This window comes from Solenopsis invicta, chromosome 13 (assembly GCF_016802725.1).
Source record: "Solenopsis invicta isolate M01_SB chromosome 13, UNIL_Sinv_3.0, whole genome shotgun sequence".
In the NCBI taxonomy this organism is placed as follows: domain Eukaryota; kingdom Metazoa; phylum Arthropoda; class Insecta; order Hymenoptera; family Formicidae; genus Solenopsis; species Solenopsis invicta.
In genome coordinates, this window is record NC_052676.1 from 2929882 (window position 1) to 2952920 (window position 23039).

General features: G+C 32.5%; 1 protein-coding gene across 3 annotated transcripts in view; it reads right to left on the bottom strand.

Annotated features, from left to right (window-relative positions):
• Positions 1-23039, bottom strand: part of LOC105197354 (cell growth regulator with RING finger domain protein 1) — a 53941-nt gene that overhangs the window by 23228 nt on the left and 7674 nt on the right. For all 3 annotated transcript variants that reach the window (XM_026139281.2, XM_026139280.2, XM_026139282.2), the window contains exon 2: positions 17654-17811. In XM_026139281.2, coding sequence (XP_025995066.1) covers positions 17654-17811 — 158 coding nt within the window. The remainder of the gene's footprint in view (positions 1-17653; positions 17812-23039) is intronic.

Sequence of the window (23039 nt, forward strand, 5' to 3'; positions counted from 1 at the left end):
TCAAGCTTGTAAGAAATAATTTTAATTAAATGTTTGATTAATATTTAGCAATATTTAGTAATTATATCAATAATAACTAAACATAATAATAATAATAATAGCCAATCGGTTACTATTATTATCATTATTATTATTAATTAATTAAGTGATTATCAAACGATTACTGAATATTACTAAATATTTGGTTATATTAACCGAATATTTAATTGAAATTATTTCATCGAAGCGCTTAATAACTGTCATCTAGTCTTGATTATTATTACCAAACTCTTTTTTCAACGGTATAATTATCTTTGAAATTTCGAAAAACTTCCATGAACAGAAATCGGTCAAGATTGTACCCATGATTGTACCTTGAAAATTAAAAAGAGAGACTTGACACAAAGAGATCAGCTGTCGTCAAAAGATGATGCACATAATACATACTTCGCGTGCAACAATTATATAATTTACGATCGAAGTGGTTTGACCGAGAGACCCAGAAAAAAAAATGCCTCGGACAATTTTGCAGCCGCGACCATATGGAAGTAACTCAAAAGCTTAGCGTTCTCCTCATTATCACGTCACCTCGGTTTTCTTACGAGCGCGGCTTACAGATTACAGACATGTGTGTGTTGTGTGCGTTTGTGTGTGCTTGGTCTCGAAGATGGCATGTGCACGTATATGTATACCGCGTGTATGTATATACCGGGTGGGCGGCCGGCGCCGGCGATTAAATGAAAGAGAGAACAGGGAGCCGGAGCGGGGTCTCCGGGTCGATCGGCCGACCGGATGGCCATGGAACATGAAAGTGCGTCCCACATTTGATCCGTAATCCGCGATCTGATCTTTCGGTCGTGCGACATTTTTATCGAGCTCGTTTTTACAAGCGGTGCGTTGCTGCAACTCGCACGCGTCGACCCTCCCTCCCTTTGTATCCCCGTCGTATCATCCGGTTCCACGGAGACACGGTTCGCGCGAGAAACGCTGCGAGAGCACGAGATGCGAGGTAGGAGAGCGAGACGAGATTCGAGTTCGATGCAAAACCAAATGCAAATCGCGATTCAATTTTGGAGATCGAGCGAGTTCAGGTATCGTCCGTATAATTATTATTAGCCGTGATCACGATTTCGAGTCTCGCCCTTCTTCATCTTCAGGATGTTTAGGACATTTTTCTAAATATTGTCTAAGAAAATTATGAAAAAAAAATTATAGGTTGTTTTGTATTACATTTGAAAGTAGTAAAAAAAAATTGGCGGCAACTTTCTATCTGGGTAAAAAATTATTTTAATATAAAGTAGATATGTGATCTAATGAAAATGTAATTAAAAATGGAATAATGAAAAAAAATCTGAATTTTTTTTTTATTTAATTACTTTGAATATTCAAGGTGATTTATGTAAAGTTTCATTGCGATGCAGACATCAATTCTGTAAAATAAACTAAATTTATTTATTTAAAATAACTAAGCAGACAATCGCAATAAAACTTTGTATAAATCGTCTTGAATATTTAAAGTACTAACACAAAAAATTTAGATTTTTCTTAATGTCGTAATAAATAATTTTAATAACAAATAGAATAATTAAATAAAAATATAATCGTATTCACACACTTTCATATGTATATAATTCATTTATTTTATTTACCTTGCAGTGACTGTATATTTGATACATCCTTAACTCTTTGAGGATGTATATGTCTCATCTAGTACTCCGAGATACCGCATGTGTCATACTTACAGGTTGTCTATTAATAAAAATTGTCCAAAATAATTATCAAAACAAAAAAAAAATCGGGTTCCAAAAAGTTAAAAAGGATTTATTCAAATAGCTGATTTTAAAACTACTTTTAAGAATTTTTTTCTGTAAAATGAAAACGCTTGTAGTATTGATGTTTTACGTACGTGTCTGCCCATCTTTTATTTTGAAAAAGATTTAACTTTATCGCGTTTTATTGTTTATTGCAATGAAATATAATTGCAAATGCATTAATGCATTGAAATATAATTCTGTTCGCGGTTTCCCAAGATTTGCGCTCATTCTACCAGTTTGAAACGAAACGATCCAAAGTTTATTTTCAGCTTCATAAATATGACTGTGTGTCCTTTACCATGACAAACAATGAAACCCAACTGTGAACGAAATCGCGACCGGTTTAAAAAAAGGCACACATAAAGTTTAACTCATTTCATCAAATTCGCAAGTTGTAGAAAAAACGTTTAAATATATTGACACAGATCTGGTAAGGAACACGTTGTGAATATATATATATATTTTTTCAAAGTAGAATTTAAAATGGGAAGGGACCGGTTTTGAACAGAGTAAGAGAGAATCGTGCGCGCTAAAATCTTTTGATGTACACCGTGCCTAATTGACCGTTAAAACACTAAATAAATTATTTGAATTTCATAAAATCACTTTGAGAGTTAAGGTCATAAAACATTTCGGATCATAAAAATGTGTGAAAAAAGAAGTTAATTTATTTTTACGTTGAACTCCTTAAAAATCCCTCTTAAGCCTTTAACTGCCACGTTACCTATGTTTGGATGACACGTAACTTTCCGCAAAGAGACCCAGTCGCCCATTTGTTGATAATAATTTGTTCTATTTATCTGACTGAGAATGAATTTGCAAAGCATTTTTTAAAACATTAAAAAACAATATATTAAATTATACTAATTATATTAAGACATTAATTCTTCGTAGGGACTTTGGATCTTGTTTAACCCACACGGAATTTCACTCTCAAATTTCTCCGAATAAATTTCATTTTTTTATTAAATAATGGTTTCAACATCGGAATTAAACAACTATTTAGTAATGTAGAATACATAAATATTGAAAAGTAATCTTGAATTTTTTTAGATTTTTTTTGAAAGCCTAGAGCAGCAAAAAAAAATTGGACTGGATAAAAAAAACCGAGTGTGCTTATGCAGGGGCGAAATATTGAAATAATAGATTTATTAATGTTTTCAACATCCCATTTTGCTGTAGTTTTATGGTGTAAATGACTTTTATTCGAATTAAATCTTGCGTGAATATTTGTTAGAATTTTATATAAAGAAATATATTATTAAAATTTTATTTTTAATATATAAAAATGAATGACAAATTTTAATTTATGTAGAAAAATTCGATCCAATTCGCAATGTTACTTTCTCATTGGATTTGCAAATAAGTACTGTAAACGGCGATATCACGTAAGAATCAAGAACAAACAAAAAAAAAGTTAATTAAATCATTTTTAAACCGATACGAGAATAATTTTCAAATTTTACACAAACATTTAAACATAATAACAATTTGTGAAATTAAAAAATTTTCGCTTTGAGATGTGGCAGATACATCTTTTATAGGTTTAATGCCGAAATTAGCTGGCAATCAAAATTCAGAGGGGACCATATCAAATCCAGAAAACCACACGCACACACACGCAGACACACACACACACAAACACGCACACGTGCCTGCCTATAAATTAACACGTATTCAATAATATCGACTGCGCAATTAAATTAAGTAGACAGGGTGATACCACGTATTTCTAAATGTCACGTTCTGCAATTTTCTCGCTGCTCTTTCTTTTCTTCTTCATATTCAAGCACTGACCAAAGATATCTTGGTGCTGGCGTCATACTTTGCCAGATCACTTGGTATGAAATGAGATAACTTAATGTTACTTGTTTTTTTTCGAACGAGCCGTATAATCGTGTTTCAATTTCAAGGAAGTTTTAAGACGGGAAAAAGTTACGAATCGGCAACACGCTCATATATCAAATCCTCATTACTAAACCTTGTTGCCTCTTCTCGTGTCAATACGAGATCTTTCGCAAGCATGGATTTTAATGCACGCTGTGAATCGTTCCTGTGTATCACGCCGCGTCTTTAAAGTCATGATATTCCTATAAACGTTCCTTGAATATTATACGAGTATTATTAAAAATTAAAATAATATTCCGAGACTATAATATTTTTTAAATATTATAGGAATATTATATTAACGTTGTACGTCCGCTTTATATAATATTCGTGGCATATAATCAGGCGTATGTACATTTATAATTTCGATATACGTGGAATGTTATGAAAATGTTCCGCGAATATTATTGTGAACAAAAATTAATGTGAATTTATTATCATGAATAAAATATTGATAACGTTTATATAATTATTATATTTAAAAGTTAAAATATTCCCGATAATATAAAATATTGAAGTAACTTTTAATTAACATTAAATAATATTTCAGGAATATTATTTAATATTAAATAATATTGTAGCGCTTATATTATAGTGATATCGCGCGTATTTGGTGGCGGTGAAACGAACCTGTCGTCGCGTTTTCACAAACCACTTATTGTGAAAATTGATTTAAAAACTCGCAGACATTTCCCAATCGCCAAAGCCGCGCTTCGGTCAAATAACATTATGTAACGCGCGGCAACATTTATTAGCGGAAGCCGCATTTGCCTTGTAAAATATTTCGGAATCCGAAACGGTTCCGCGCGCAAATACGACGCGAGTAAATACCGAAATTGCTGATTTTCGATCGCGCCACCCCGATCCAATTGCGAAATTGCCTTCCCCCGCCCCCCGCGCAACGAATCACAGTTAATCACGCGCATCTGTCTATCTCTTTCTTCTATTGTTGCGCAAAGCCTGTCGTCTTATGCGAGAAGAGCGGAATCGTGATCACGTGAATTTCAATGTCGCGTTCTTCTCACTTCGTGAGTGACTCACTCGTCGCATAGTGAAGGAATTTCAAGAAAAAACCTGGGCAAAAATTAAGGATGTCATGTCTCAAAGCATTAACAAAAATTTCATAGATTGTTCTATTGTTGCGTTTGAGTATCTATGTAACATTTGAGCACAATTCTCTTGTTGATTCAAAAGTTATTTAATTTTCCGTTTACTCTTGATTATTATGGAAAATCGCGTTTTGCAGCAAATATTTATTTGCAAATTTGATGGGAAAGTAGCATTACGAAAATTAAACTAAAAAAAATTTTTACATATACTAATAAAAAAATTGTAATAAATATTCTTGTGAAATTTAATTTTAATCTACCTACTCGTTGAAAAATTATTTATTCAAAACTGTAGCAAAATATGATCATTTTCGTTACAAAAACCGTTATAAAGGAAATTTTTGTTTTCTTCTTTGCAATTGGTTTCAGGGTCGGACATTCGCGATCAAAATTTTTTATCGTCGATTAAGAAAAAAGAAAAGAATAAACATAAGAAGCCTTCAGTTTTTAAATTTCGATAACTTTTAGCTCGTATTGTACAGCAAAACATCCTTCAATTTTAAATGTACATACGTATTACTTAGCTATTCGCTTAGCTATCCAAAAATTATTCAATGTAGTAATCATTATCAGTATAATTTAGTTGCCACGTAACCGGCGAGAATCATGAAACATTAATATTTTTCGCAGTATGACGCTATGTCGACATTACATATGTACATATACATTAGTACACTTCACTTTGAATATTGTTACAAACAGTATTTAGCTTCTTAACGGCATACAGCTATAAAGGGACAACCATACAAAATTAACAGAATTATAACATATAGTTGAGTGAACTATATTATAGTTATTGCAACTAAATTAATGGTTAAAAGAACCAACAAAAAATAGTTGTAATTATTACATAGTATGTTACAATTATTTTTTATTAGTTATCTTAACCATTAATTTAGTTGCAATAAATAGTTCACTTAACTATATATTACAGATCTATTAACAAAATTTGTATGGTTGTTCCCTTACCGTTGCCACCACTATACATTTTTTTTCTCAGTGAGTTTTTGGTACAAGTAACTACAAAATTCATTTGATCGCTATTTAACTAAACGCTCGGTCTATCTCACAAAATATCTCTCTGATTGTCAATGAGAAGAATCAACTAAATCAACTCAATATTTGGTTGAACTAAATAATTTAGTTCAATAAATGTTTTACTCGGCGTGTGTCGTTCCAACCAGCTACATACCTTAGGTGTGAGCTCGGTTTTCTGCATTATACATAAAGTTCTTTCGCTGACGATAACACGATACACCGGCATGATCCGATCGAGTGAAAGAAAAAAAAAACAAAAGAAAAACTTACTATAAAATCGCGCGCGATTACGTGCTTGTCGTACTTTATTATATCCCGCGGGGACAGACCGCGCGACAAATCGCGAAAGAACTTCATGATCCATTAAGCATACCTCGTTAATCAATCCGAGGCCACTTATCATCAACGTCATCGATAGACGTTGTAGCGTTTCTTTTTTTTTTTTTTTCTTTCCTCGATCACGCTATCGCAAAGCGATGTATCGTGGGAGCTAGAAAGGGAAAACGACGGTCGCCACCGGTTACCGTCACAATTGCGATTGTTCCCAATTTCACCCCGCTCCTCGTCCTTTCTCCTCCTCGTCCTCCTTTCGGCGTCGGCGATGCAAATAGACCGGCGTTACGCCACACTATGAATCTAGCTTTCTGCGATCTAGCGCGTCAGTTGATTAGCAGTTGATTAGTCTGCAAAATATGCAATTTAAACGCGAACGGCGGCGGAGGGGCGGATGGGGAGAAACTCAATTGGCGGGCGGGTTCGTCGATCACGCGTAAATTCGATCCGCGAGCACCTGGCGATTTGCGCAAGAGACTGGAAGAGGCTTTAATGTCAATGTTAACGGCGACACGCCGGTCGGCCGCGCCGCTCGTCGTCGTTTCGCAAATCACGAAGCGACGAAATCGCGAGTGGAAACCGCTGGAGACCGCCGATCTTCTCGCCGGAGATACATCGAGACGGACTCACCCACTGAGGAGATACCCGGCTCGGCTCGTTCGCGAATTGCGAAAGGCGGCAATCGCGATTGGATCACGCGCTCGCGCGCGCGCGCGAGAGAGAACATCTCGGGGGCCCGCAGTTGCGACACGCGCACGCAATTACGCAACTTGCGTAACTTGCGCCGCGAGCGAGCAGCCAGCGTCTCTCGCGACTCGTTCGAGGTATACGCGCGTATGGTATATTCGCCATATCGGGGGAAAACTGACCGGTTTACCGAACGTCGGGCAGGTGAAATAGCCGAGATTAAGAGGCGGCACGGCAAAATGTTAATAGCTAAAGTAGCGAATTTCTCGTCGGTTATCTTCAAGTGTTTATTTCAATAAAACTAAATGTCTGGAGTAAGTGTACGGGAGAGAAGAAAATTGCGTTCTCCTTGGAGAAGATAATGCTAGGGTTATTGCGCCAGTCGATCGACGAACAAAAACAGCTCGATGTAATTGCATTTTCGTGTAAACGGTGATACTTCAATCAAGTCTGTATGGAAATTAGATGTAAAAAATATCAATTAATTTGTAATTATTTGCGAGACTTCGAAAAAAATTTTGACGTCGAAATCGAAAATTATCGAAATCGAAAATTAGATGTAAAAAAATATGAATTAATTTGCTATTTATCGTTTGTAGATCTTGAAAAAATAAAATTAGATCTAAAAAATATCGATTAATTTGTAATTTATTTTTTGTAAGTCTTGTTATCTTAATATTTTTCTTAGACAGTCATTTACAAGTGATTGTTCGGTGGCTGGTGCCTCGACTTGTGCCATGCCTTGACAAAAATATGTTATGTATAACATTAATAAGTATTGTATTCAGATAATATTAATGATATTGTATTCAGATAAGTTTAGTTTGCACCGAGAATTTATGCGAAGACGATATTTTTGACAAATGCTTATACAGAGTCCCGACTTTCATGATCAAAATAAAATAACATAGTGGAAAACATTTTTTATTTTCAAATAAATATTTCTTTAACATCATTTCCTTGATTAGAACAAATATTTCCCAAAAATAAATTATTTTATTCATCTAATATTACTATAAATGTAAATTATTTTATAATACTTATCATATATTACTATAAATATAAATTATTTTAACTAACATTTATTTAAATCAAGGATTTGACAGAAAGTAACTTTTTTTCAGTGCAAGAAAATTTTCGAAAAAGTAGTACAATAAAGCAGTCATTTAAATTTTATATTTTAGGTGGTAGGTAGTTTTTTTTTTTTTTTTTTTGAGATCTAGGCGAAGCTGCGTTTAGACGATCACTAATCCTACTGCACGTTTGATTGGCCAGCTTTAAACTCTTCCGTCAAAAACTATTGTTTGAAATAAAAATTTACAAATAACCATTTAACATTTTACTTTTTCGACAACTTTCTATTTTACTATTTTACATTATGTTATTTCGATTTGCGAATTTCGAGACACCCTGTATATAGTTATGTATTATAGTATACCGGTAAAGCGTTTATGCATCATGATAAAATTCGATAATAATATGTAATAATCTTATGATAATACGTAATTATATGTATATATGTCTATCTTATGTTTATATAATGTAATCGAACTACAAGTCGATTAAAACAAAGCGTGTCAAATGGACATTGGAAACGTACAATGTATTTGTACGTTCCAGCGTACGTTTGACAGAAGAAATGACGCGAAGGAAAGTTACCTCTTGCAATTCCCTTCGTGAAACATCCAGCACACATACGCTCAACGAAACTGTTTTATTTTGTAATATCGGTATTCAATGATATAATAGCAGTAATGCCGAGATAATCGATAAAACCTACATTTTTGTAATCAAAGATTTCATAATCGAAAGGCTTTAAAATAGAAACGGAGATAGACACGGTGCACAATTGCGAGCGAAATAACTTCTCAGGGAGTTTTCGACTCGCCACGGAATCGATGGCTTCATTTATCTACATATCTATCGATGTACTTCGAGCATCGAACGTCGATGCTCCACGGGATCAAGATTCGTGCTACAAATCAAGGGCGATCGGCGTTTTCGAATTCCGCTCTCGTAGGTGACCGTGATATTTATTACACGTGTTTTTTCCTCGACAAAGTCTCGCTTTTTTCTTTTTTTTTTTTTAGGACGCTGCATAATCCTGTTCGGTGAGCATTGCATAATCCAATCCTGCGAATGATTCTGCTCTTTTTTTTCTACAAATCAACTAGGTTTGATAAATATCACGTTTAAAACTAAACACACATGTTTCTAATGTTTTAAACATGTATTACGTGTTAACGTGTTATGTGTTTAAAACATCATTTTTCCAACCTTGAAATCAGCGCAATTTGATCCAAATCGTTTTCTTCTCATTTCTCAATATACTAAAAAGAATTTGGTATAATAATAATAATAATAATTGAGCTTTTGATGAGTTGCGTTTCAATTAAATGTTTGATTATTAAAATTAAATATTTAGTAATTACATTAACAATAATAAAACGATATTAAATATCACTGCACAGAAAAAAATTAATATCAAATCAACAATTTATTGTTTCATATATAAGCAAGGATATAAAATCTTCTTGCAAGAATTTTTGCATACATGAAGAAAATTTTTCTCTTCATGTAAGCAAATTATGTATGTTTAAGATTATAAATTCTTCCAAGATTTTATATTCTAGTTTATATAAGAAACAATGAATTGTTGATTTAATACCGAATTTTTTCTACGTGTACGCAAAAAATGTTTTGCGCTAAGAAAAACTAGAGACGACTCAATTTTAGTTATCTTCTTTTAAGTTTAACGGTTTTCTTTATACAAAGAATATTTTGTTGATAATATTCTTAAAATACATTCATCATTTACTTGAATAATAATTATTTAAAATAAGTATCACTTATTTGCAAATCTGAGTTCATTGTAAGCATCAAATTAATTCAAAATATATTCAGAGTCATGTACAATAATTTAACAATTCGATCAAGATTAGTGAGTTAAAACAAAAATTCGCTTGTCGTTCTAATGTTTCTTCCATATAATTTTTTTTTATATTCCTCGAGAGAGTATAAATTCTTTTTTTTTTTCAATGTATGATAATGAGTTTATTTAATTTGCATGAGTATATTTTAAAATAATTATCAAAAAAATATTTTTTGTTAAAAATAACTGTTACTATGTATTACACTGAAAAAAAAAGAATATAATAATAGCGACCAAGTATTGAATGAAATAATACTAATTAAACATTTCGCTAATAAAATTAAAACTAATTTTACTTTTCTAAATATTTAAGTATTACCAAATTTGATTACACTTACTAAATATTGAGTAAAATTATTTTTGGTTATATTAACCAAATATTCAATTGGCATTACTTCACTCAATATTTGATAGCTATTACCGAATTCTTTTTTCAATGTAGAAGCAAAAAAAAAAGTAAATTGAGTAATCGCTTTTCTTACAGAATTAATATTTTTCTGCGTGTGTAAATATCAGATTGTATTAACCGGTTGAGGTGAAGTTCATTATTTCATCAACGCTTAGCATCATCTTAGGCTCGATTATTATTTAGCCAAACTTTTTTCCGTGTATGTAGAAGGACGAAAGAGAAAGAGAGGAATAAAAAAAGTTGCGCTCTCGCAACTCGCGCGAAGGAGAGGACCGCGCTAACGATGGGAAACCGAGAAAGACGTTTCGAAACACACTTTTATACATTAAAAAAAAAGAGAAGAAGAATTTGGCAACAGCTGCCGAATGTCGAGTGAAATAATGCCAGTTCAATATTTGATAACCAAAAAATAACTTAACATTTCTGAATATCCTTTCTGAAAAAATCCGTGTTAAATCGATAGTCGCAGTCTCTCGAAGTTTATTGTTGCCGCTTTTCCAAAATGCTCATTGGTTCTCGCGTTGTGCTTACTTCGTGAGTTGCTGTCATCGTGGAGATTGCGTTTTGACAGTTATAGTTTTAACTAACTACGTTATAGCTGCGCGCGCGCGCGCGTGTGTGTGTGTGTGTGTGTGCGTGTGCGCGCGCGCGTGCGTGTGTAACACTAAATATACTAAATTAAAAATGGGAAAAAATGTCCATGTAATCATGTAGATTTATTATAAAAAATATATATTTAGTTAAAAGTATGAATATTTTAATAAATTGGTAAATAGATATGGTAATTGGTGCACACAAATAAAAAAAAATTTTTTAATTTTATAAAAAGTGTATAAATTTTTTCACATTTTTTATATTATATAAATTTGTACTCATTTCTTTTATACTTTACCTATTTATATCATTACTATTATTTTTATTTTATCTCCCTTTTTTAAATTTTAGTCATCATAATCTTCTGTATCGAAGTTTGATACGTGAACTTTCAATTTGTATCTTCCGTCAGTTATTGAACCGCAACCTATCTTTTTATTTAATTTATTATTATATAATGTTACAAAATTTGTTTTGATATAAACCTTCTATCACTATAATAATTATTTATTGTTAAAGAAGAATTTTATTTTATATTAAAATGTTAATGTGATGCATTAAAAAATGTGATGTATTGTATAATTAATTTTTGTTAGTATTGTCGACTTTCTTTATTTATATAATAAATTGATAAACCTGAGAAACTTACTGACTCTTGTTGTTGTATTCAAAATTTCCGAAAAATTAACTTCTTCCGGTTCTGGCAGATTTAATGTGTTTTCAAATTTATATTTTCCTAAACATGAAATTCGGGTACTTGATAAGATTTGTAATTCATAATTAACATTTCCATTATTAAATTGAGTTGCTTTTGGTGGACGAGAATGTGCACCGTCTAAATAAATAATTTGTTAAAAAATGATCAAAATAATTTATTAATTATGCGACATTTATAATATACGTATGTCGTATGTATACATACATGTATATATAAAGAGAATAAAGTGCATGATGAAAACACCTACATAATTTGATTTTATGTGGTGAGATTCCACCCGGTCAATTTCGTCATTCCAAGATATAACTTAGATACGGAAGTGTTGCAATCTTTTAGCTCCTAACTGTACATACTTATATGTAGTTTTATTAGGCCAGTATTACATTTATCTTACAAATCTTTCTAATGTATTGAATGTTTACAAAAAGAGGAAAGTCTCAAATTTATAAAAATCTATTATTCTGCAATCAAGCAACAACTTAGAAAATCTGTTCTATATAAATGTAACAAAACTATAAAGGATAAATAAAACATATTTAATTATTTTATTATAATTGTTAATATTTTAAACATATGATTGATTCTGAAAAAAGAAAGGATAACAATTGTTATTTTAATCCTATGAGTTAAAATGGATTATGTAACCTATAAAAACTTCTTTTGAATTGAAAGAATAAGAACCACTTTATTTCAATCCAGATATTTTAATTAAAAATTAAAAATGTTCGTATTATTTTCATTAATTTAATCAAACATTTTTTCAGATTTACAAATATATTTTAAATATATTATTTTAATATATTAAAATATATTTTAAATATATTTTAATATATTTAAATGTGCTAAATTAATATGTTTCAAATACGCTCTGATTTTAAATAGTAAGAAATATGTAGAAAATATTTTCAATTAATTTACAAGTATATATGTAAAAAAGTACATTTGGATTTAAAGTAAAATTTATATTGAGTAAAAAGTCTTATCATATAACCAATCAAAATTAAAATTTTATCTAATATTTCCACAAGCATGCGATGGGTTTCTGCAGCAGTTTTTTTAAGCTTGAAACAAAACTTGATGCAGGTTCTTTGCTCAGAAATTCCCTTCCCTACAGGGAAAACCATGTAAAAAAAAACGCGCCTTATATTCTACCTCGAAGGTGGTGTGGAAACAAATGTATTGCTATTAGTGTTCTGCGAACACTTTGTTGGCCGTATAACGTGAAAACGGTTGTTCGTACATGAAAAATGTACAGAACATTTGTTGTAGAGAACAATTCAATCTACAATTTTTATAATAACCATAATTGACGTACGACTAATAGAAAGCGATATATTCACAAAAAATCAATTTTTGTGACCTTTGACCTCGAATAACTTTTGAAGCTAACACGATATCGATGGGGACTTTTTGCACCTTGTTTATAATGTCTAAATAAAGGTGTGTGCAAAAATTTAGCTAGGTGGCATTTTTTCCGAAGTAAAATCCTAAAATTCCTGGGCTAATAGCCTGATGCTGAAGTTCATCTATATACGCTGGTAAGCTCTGCGCATTTGTATACATAATTATTTCTTCTTTCCTCTGTAGTTGCTGTTTTGTATCCTCCCAACCTGCTCTCCTTTTCTCTTTTTGTAACGCCCTTTTAAAAATAGGACATTCTTGACTGATGGCTTTATGGTCGTCATTTAGATTGTATGTTCTATTTTTGAACATACAATTCACACATTTGCTCTCCGTCGCTGTGCAAACACGCGAGTTATGATTCCTTGCGCATTTGCAGCATGTTTCTTCTCTCGTACAATTTTTAGCAATTTGGAAGTACCCCCAGCATTTAAAACATCTTTAGACACTGATGTGATTAAATACAGGACATTTCTTCCATTCTATATTTAGTTTTGATTTCTTCAATATCAGCTCGTGCGTCTCTTCATCTACTTCCATTATTATTGATCCTTCGTCATTTCCTCTTCTTTGATTGTTACTCTTTTCTTTAATCATTCTCTTCTTTTCTTTAACCATTCACAATTCGCATATTGTATCTATTTTATTCTGCTTCTTAATTGTATTTATAAGTTCATTATCATCTAAGTTCATCTCTTCTAAATTTATGTTAACAATTTTTACTTTTGGTTTCGATCGAGACGACTCGAGCACTTTATAATGCTCTCCCAGTTTAGCTTGTACTGTCTTTTTCAATTTTTTCACCTTTTCTCCAGTTTCACAACCCATAATTACTACTCCTTTGCTACCTTTCTTTAATTTCGTTACTCCCATTGCCATATTTTTTATATCTACCTTCTCTTTTATTACTTTCTCTTTTTTTTCGAGAGAGAGAGAGAGAGAGAGAGAGAGAGAGAGAGAGAGAGAGAGAGAGAGGAATTGGATGCACAGCATACATATATTTAAATCTTTCCGCATTCTTTGAGTGGGCGACATTGAATTGATTGTATCCTTGAGACAGTATCCTTGACACAATTTTTTTAAGAAAACTGATTCCTGTCGATGACACAATCTAAACATGAGAGCGGCAGCTATGCGGTAATAATAAATATAAAAATTTGCATAATTTCAGCGATGGTATTTTAATGTATCGTCAACAAATTTTTTTTAAGATCTTTTTTAAGTATATGTCAATGTTAAAAAAGATTTCCCGCTGTTTACCGCCGAATTTTTTTTATGGTAACGGATTAAGAACATTCTTTCCACTACTATGCCCCTTAATTATTCAGAAGCACACACAGACACACACACAGACACACACACAGACACACACACAGCCACACACACAGACACACACACATCTTTAGTTATACTTAATTATAACTGTATTACATAAATCAATAATAATAAAAAAATAAAAAAAATTGTTTTTATTAATTTATGTAAAATTTTTTTGAACTTGATTAATTTTTTAATTTTTTTATATTTATTTAAATATAATATACATTCACTATTAAAAGCTTTATAGCGCTCGCGTAGCGCGCGCTTGTTTTGTTCTAGTTTAGTAAATATTGCTAAATTTTATTGCACAAACTAAATATTTAGAAGGAATAAAATTATCTGTGATTACATTAAGCAAATATTCAATTATTTCACCATTTGGTAGCTATTTATTATTTCGGTGTATCCGTCCACTTTTCATCGCGTCGAACGCGGCTAATTGTAAGTCGCATGTGCCAAGGCACTTGCCGATTGCGCAACACTAGCCCTGCGGCCGAGCGCATCGGAAGGATAAGGAAAAACACCGAGCACTGACAAGCGAAGAGGGAACGCGGAGGCGGAGGACTCTCGGCAAAGGACGCGATTAATGACGGCCGATAAAAGTCAAGCGACTCGCAGTGACCCGGACTGGGACAACGGTGCGGTCAAGGTGGCGCGTTTCGTAATTCAGCCGGTGCGCCTTCGCCGTCGCTGTCATCTGGCATGCCAATTACACCTGACGCTCTCGTCTTTTTCTTCTCGTTACGAGCGCGCGCGCGCTATCAAGATGACCCACTTTCCGCTACGCGATCGGCCCGAACTGACCGGCTATTCCGCCATGGTCTTTTTCCGATATGTTACAAAGAAAAAAAAAAAAGAATTTGGTAATGTAATAGACTATCAAATAATGAGTGAAATATTTCGATTAAGGTAACCGAAAGTAATTTGACTTTTCCAAATATTTAGTATTAGTCTAGCTTGGTAATTTACTAAATTTTTTGGGAAAGTAAATTTATTTTTAATTATATCAACCGAATTTTTCAACTCAACGTCTGATAGCTGCACTGAAGTGTTTGCACTGAAAACAGCTACCAAATGTTGAGTAAAATAATGCCAATTTTGTAACTCTTTATATATTAATATAATTAATTATAATAGAAGCGAATAATAATAATAAATTTATATAATTATAATAAATTATAATTTTCATTGATTTTTTTATGATTTACAATTAAATAAAGATTCATACTATTCTATACAACCTTTAGACAGAGATTAATGCAAAATTCTAAGGCGAACTATAACGAATTTGTAAAGCTGGGATGACTTCACTGTTATACACAGAAAAAAATTTAGTATTAAATCAACAATTCTTGTTTCATATATAACCAAGAATATAAAACCTTCTTGGAAAAATTTATAGCCTTAAACAGACATAATTTGCTTACATAAAGAAAAAAATTTTCTTCATATAAGCAAATTTATGTCTGCTTAAGATTATAAATTCTTCCAAGAAGATTTTATATTCTTGCTTATATATGAAACAAAGATTGTTGGTTTCATATTAATTTTGTTTCTGTGTAGGGGAAAAAAGATCTAGTGCCTTCAGCAAAGGCTGTTTAGTCGAGACGCTTTTTAACTGCGAATAAAATATTCTGTCAGAACAAAAATTTTGATTGCTTCTACAAAATACATTTAATTACGACCTATAAGGCTTTCCGTTTATTATTGTGTTTTCACATACGGATCGATGTTCTCTATTTAATTTGATTTACTTTTCTAAATATTTTGTAAATGTTACTAAAAGTGATAAATATTATTATACTTACGGAATATTTATAAAAGTAAAATTAGTTGTGGTTACATTAACCACATATTTAATTGGCATTTCTTCATTCAAGATTTGATAGCTATTACTAAATTCTTTTCTTCGCTGCACGCCTACACTTTTTTTTTTCTTCGGTGTGTGCAGCAAGATCGATTATCCCTTCGATCTACAGCCGCGATCTACTCGCCCGCGCGAAAGAATTTTTACCTTTACGCAAACCGAACATTTTTTCTATAATAGATTCTTATTGCCTAATTATAGAGAGTTGCGATTTTTTTTCTATTTTGATTCCGACAAACTCGGGATTGCAACAATGTAACGAAATCGTGTGATGAAATCATTGTAGCTAATATTATTTGGAAACGCCGGTACTTCGCCAGGGCAATTTTCCCTTCTATCTATTGTGGAATGTGGAACGTGGATTTCTTAGGAGTTTATTGCTCTACATTTTCAGATTTTTACCATCAAATTTTCTTTGAGGACGATTTGGTTGTACAATACTAGCTACGAGTTATCGAAATTTAGAAAATGTTGGCTTTCTCGGTTCATTCTTTTCTGTCTTCTCCTAATTGACGATAAAAAATTTGTGTCGTAAAGACTCAAATTTTTTCCCCTAAAACCAGATGCAAAGAAGAAAAGAACGAAAAATTCGGTTTATGCAATGAAACTGATTCTGTTTTGTTGCCGTTTTGTAAGCGAATCTAAACGAATTTTTACACGATTATTTATGAGAATTTCATTAGTAACTACAAATAGAAAGTCTGATTTAATTCATAACGCCACTTTCTCATCAAGTTTGCAAATAATTACTACAAAACGCGGTTTTACGTAAACATCAAAAGTAAAAAAATTAAAAAAAAACCAATAAGAGAATTAGGCTCAAAATTTGGATGGAACAATAATTTATAAAATTAAAAAATTTTTGGCAATATTTTGAGATACGGCACATTCGTCCTTAACGTTTTTTATACGTCCTTGAATGAAATTTTACTTTAAAATAAAATAGGCACGCAAAAAACGTGGTAAAAAGGAGACATTGAAAAAGTTGCATTCTCGAAGTAAGAGGACCATAAATTTTGAATTAGAATGTCCTAAATCAAACTGAGAATACATTAACTCCTGCAAAATCATATCTTATTTCTATATCCTTATAAAAATTGATAATATTTGCTGCTAATCTCTCCTTCGACGAGAGGAGTTTCCTCTAAAGTTAAGAAAATCTTGCTGCCTATTTTCGAAGAAACTATAGGAAAAGAAAACGATTCTCGAGTTGAGAATACAATTTTGTCGTCGGAGGGAAATCGAAGTCTCTCGTTTCCTCGTCACGTATTTTTTTTTTTTTCACCGTGCGTCAATCTTCCTTCTACGTGTCTTCCTCGTGCACTCGCGCCTTCCACTCGGTTCTCTCGGTTTTCGCAGAACGCGGAGACTCGCGCAACATAAAGAAATCTGTTACAAGTGGCAAGGAGTCTTGCGACACTCCGCGCGCTAAAGCAAACAATTATAAATCACCCGCGAGTCTCGGCCGCGGTTGGCCCAGCCCAGCTGGGAGGATGTGGAGGATCAGAGACGCGAGCGCGACATGCGAACGAAGAAGAGACGTGAAGAGACGGATGAGGACTTACCGGCGTACGTGCTCTTGAAGCTCTCGTGGAGCTTGAAGGTGAAGGGAATGTGGACCTTCATCATCTCCATCTGCGGTATGCGCGGCGAATGCGTTATCACGCCGCCGCCGCCGCCGCCGAACATCAGGTCGTCGTGGATGCGCAGCACCATCGTGTTCCTGCGATCAGACAAGCGCACCATTTAGAACGATGATCGATAATCGGCGCGTAATTATTACGGTCCGATCTTCGTAATTACGATAGATAAATGTCATTTATCGACCAATTTAAGCTTTTCGTAGCTTTTCAAACCAGAAAATCAAGAAAGATATTCGATGGCTGGTATTTATAATTCAGGAATAACGGAATGTCTCAAGATCATTAGACATTTTTCACGTTATTTATAGAATCTTTGACGAAACTGTCGGCTTGCGAAGCACACGATTTATCGAGCGATTTAACCTTTTCGTCGTTTCAATTTGAGAAATTGTTAAGGATGTATCGGACATACAGTCTCTGAGAAATAAATAATATTTGGAATAAAATTTAATATTAACATTTCAAATGAACTATATACATATGAAAACATATTATATTTTTATTTAATAACATTTTTATAATTTATTTACTCTATTAAAAAATAAATTATTTTTGCAACATCAAGAAAGGTCTCAATTTTTTTATGTAAGATAATTTACACAAAGTATTATTATGATTGTCTGTTTAATTATTTTATAAATAAATAAATAAACAAATTTTGTTTACTATACAAAAACTATTCTCTGCACCGCAATGAAACTTTACATAAATCATCTTGAATATTTAAAATGTTTGAATTAAAAAATTGAGATTTTTTTTATTATTTCTTATTTCATGTCCACTTGTTACTGAAATAATTTGTTATATATAAAAATAAAGAAAGTGTCGCCAATTCTTTTTTATTTTCAAATACAATATAAAACGATCTGTAATCTTTTCATAATTTTCTTAATGTTTCGAAAAATATCCTATTGAACATTTTTAAAGACACTCGACTCTTGATATTTGCAAGTCTATAAGAATGACGGAATGCTTCAAGGGAATTATTATATATTACATATTTCTAGAATCTTTAATTAAACCGGTATATACGTGATTTATCAATCGGATTAACTCTTTTTAAATCTTATTAAAGAAATCGTATTAAAAATACTTGATTTCAGATATTTATAGATCCAAGAATAACGGAATAACAGAATAAGATTATTAAATGTTTCTTTCACTATTTCTAGAACCTTGAACGAAATCGCGTCAAGGTATGCGCGGGCATTTATCGGGCAATTTAATGTCTTCATCATTTAATCGTTTAAATCTGAGAAATTGTTAAAGACACCTGGTGGTATTTATAAATCCAAGAGTAACGGGAGGGAATGTCTTAGATTATCAAATGTTCCTTTCATTATTTCTACAATCTTTGACGAAATTGTCGAGGCACATGCGATAATTTATCGAACAATTTAATCCTTTCGTCATTTCGATCCGAGAAATCGTTAAAAGCACTTAACACCTAATATTTTTCCATCCAAGAACGAACGTCTCAATATTATTAGAGGTTTCTTTCTTTTTATTCCTAGAATCTTTGACAAAATTATCAATGCATGAGCAATTTAAGCTTTTTCATCGCTCCTATCTGAGAAATCGTTAAAGACACTTGGCACCTCGTATTAATACACCCAAGAATGACTCAAGACCGTTAGACGTTTCTTGTATTCCTTCTAGAACCTTTGACAAAAGTGTCAAGGCATACGCGACGCAATTTATTGATCAATTTAAGCTGTTCGTCGTTTCAAACGGAGAAATCGTTAGAGACACTTGACGCCTGGTATTTATAAATTCAAGGATGACGGAATGTCTCAGGATCATTAAACGTTTTCATCCATTGTTTCTAAAGTCTTTAGTAATGCCATACGTGATTTATCGATCAGTTTACGCTTTTTGTCGTCCCAATACAAGAAATCGTATTAAAGACACCTGTAGGCGTATTCTGTAACGATCTTAACAGCTCGGTATCATTACAGTGTCGTTGCGTAGCTTCTTTTTTACCATGTATAATATCTGCGCAACGATGTTGTAACGAATACCGAATTGTTGCTAAGAGTTACAGAATAGGCCTACTGGTATTTATTAATTCAAGAGTGACGGAACGTCTCAACGTCATTAAATCTTTCTTTCATTATTTCAACATAGGCTCTTGGGCAAAATTATCGAGACATGCGATTTATCGATCAATTTGAGCTCTTTCTATCGTTTTAATCTAAAAAATCATAAGAAAATATTTGGCGATATTTGTAAATCCAAGAATGACGGAGTGTGTCAAGATCATTGGACATTTCTTTCATTATTACTAGAATGTTTGATAAAGCGAGATAATACGCGACGCGATTTATTGATCATCGAAGCATACGTGACGCAATTTATTGATCAATTTAAGTTGCTCATTTCAATCCGAGAAATCGTCAGATGCACTTGACGTCTGGTATTTATAAATCCAAGATTGACGGAGTGTCACACGATCATTAATCGTTTTCTTTCATTATTTCTGGAATCTTTAGAAAAACTACTGCTACGCACGCGATCAATTTATGCTTTTCGTCGTTTCAATCCGAGAAATCGTATTAAAGACAACTAGACAGAAGTCTCAAGGTCCGAAGATGTTTCTTTCATTACTTCTTTGATAAAATTGTGGAAACATACGCGACACAATTTGTCGATCAATTTAAGCTCTTTCCTCGTTTTAAGTGAGAAATCATTGAAGATGTTTGACGGCTATTTATAAATCCAAGAATAACGCAACGTCACAAGACCATTAAACATCTTTCTTTCTTAAATTGTTTCCAGAATCTTTGATAGAATTACCGGTAAATGTTATACGTAACTTATCGATCAATTTATGTTTTCTTTTTTATCGTTTTAATCCAACAAATCTTTAAGAGATATTTCATGGCTGCTGTTTATAAATCCAATGTGACGGAATGTGTCTCAAGATCACAAGATGTCTCTTTCATTATTTCTTTGACAAAATTATTGCCTACGCGACACCATTTGTCGATCAATTTAAGCCTTTGATTCGATCTTTTTAATTCGATTTGTAAATCCAAGAGTGATGGAATGTCTCGAGAACACGAGACAATTTATCGTTATTTCTTTAATGAATTTGTCAGGAAATCGCGTAACGTAATTTACCGATCATTCTAAATGTTCATTATTTCAGCGATGAGTTATAGATAAAAATAAATTTACATAGTATTATGAATTCAAGAAGGATGTACAGAACGTAGAAGCTCGAGATCACGACATTTTTCTTTAGCTCCTCCTCGTGGACTCTTCGGCGAGAACAAAAATATAATGACGCTAATCGGTTTTCCCAGATTTTCCGCGAAAACCGTTTATTTTAGCTGTAGAGATTGCACGGCGACAAAGAAAGCAAAACTTTGTTATCGTTTCTCGCTTTGATAATCACAAAGAAAAATAATTCTTGTCAATAGATCTTGTCAATTGCAGCGCGAAAGCGGTCCCATCGAAGGGACGAACGTTCTACCGTTAATTTCGTCGAGGCGATAAGCAGAATCGGATAAGGCGGTCAACGATTTAATTTCGCACTGCAGAATTATGATGACGAGGAAACAGACACGAGAGAAATACATATATTAACTGTGAACGGGCGTTCACAGTTAATCCATGCGATTAACATGCAGGCGACCGACTTTTACCACTGAGCCGAGCCGGGCCGGGCCGGGCCTGTCAGTGACCTTGCGGCCTTGGAACGCGAAGAAACACGTGCTCTGTCGTAACAAGTAATTCGGCAAAGTGTGGCAATTGGGACCATGCGAGCGGAGGTCCCGGCTCCGCGATCCGGTATATCCGGACTTGCGAGAGGCACCGCGCGAATTTCACGATGACGCCTCGTTTCGCGAAACGTATGAGGCCACAACTGTCGAGGATAAGATCAAAACACTCTCCGTACCGAGCTGCAAAGGATTTATTAAAAATTGAAGAAAAGAAAAAAAAACAGGTTTTCGGCTTCGCGCATCACTCCTAGAGGAGAAGTGTTTAATTTTAACACTCTGCACACACATTGAGTCACGACACTTCACTCGGGAAAAAATATTTGGTATTTGCAGGGTTGGCTAAGTTAATATATATTTTTAACTGAATTAAGTTAAAGTTAATGGCTTTTGTGACATTAGTTACGTTGAAAGTTACATGAATAAAAGATTAACTGGTTAAAAGTTACGTTAAGATTAAATTAGCTTGAGTTAAATTAAAAGTTAATTTTCACGAGCATTGTTTACACTGTCCAAATCCAGGTGTATAATTTTTACACACACAGATAAAACGTGTAGTTACTTTTTGTATATTTTCTGTGTAATTTTTGTACTTTTTACACGTTTAGACGCGTAATTTAACACTGATAGACGTTTAAGCACGCAAAATTACACGTCTAAACGTAAAAAGTACAAAAATTATACGCAGAGAAATGCGTAAAAAGTGACTACACATTTTACTTAAGTGCATAAAAATTACACACTTGGATTTAGAGTGTATATTAAATTTGGAATTCATAAATTTTTTAAGTTGTATTACTCACAACAATTATAATATAAACCGTCAAACAAATTTAATATTTGTAAAATAAATTTATAATATAAAATACAATAACATAGAATCTTTCATTTTTTCTTTACAAAGATAAATTTTTAATTGAGCAAGGGCTAATAAATTAATGTTTATGTTTTAAAAATAACTAGATAGAGTTAAAAATTAAATTATTAAAAATTAACAAAGTTAAGTTAAAAATTACTAACTTTTAACTTTATTATTTCACTTTTAACTTTTTAAATAGTTACCACTCAACTCTGGATACTTGTGATTATAATTGCACGATAAAATAGTTACACTGTTACAAATGTCATGAAGTTCAATGTATTTTTAAGTTAAACATTAAATTTCAAGTACATTAAATTTAATATATCTATAACTAAAAAGTGCGTGCATAAAATTTAACACTTTTAATAAAATTAATAATTAAAATTGTTTTTAATGTACCCGCTTGAAATTTGCTTTTGTTACATTACATTAAATTCTGCTGCCTATTTTTAACAGGAGCTCCACTTTTATATATAAAGTAATAATGTTTATAGTTTTACAACAAAACTTTGCTACGAATTATGATAATTTTAAATGATATAGTACAATACCAAGATATAAATGTTAAAAATTAATTTTTCTGTAGGACATGCATAATTATAACAAATATAATTTTTTTAATCTTCGCTTACTATTTACGTAGTAATAATAATTAATAGCTATCATTTGCATCGTTCAAAGAGCTACAAATATGTATACATTTGGCATCGACTATAAATTA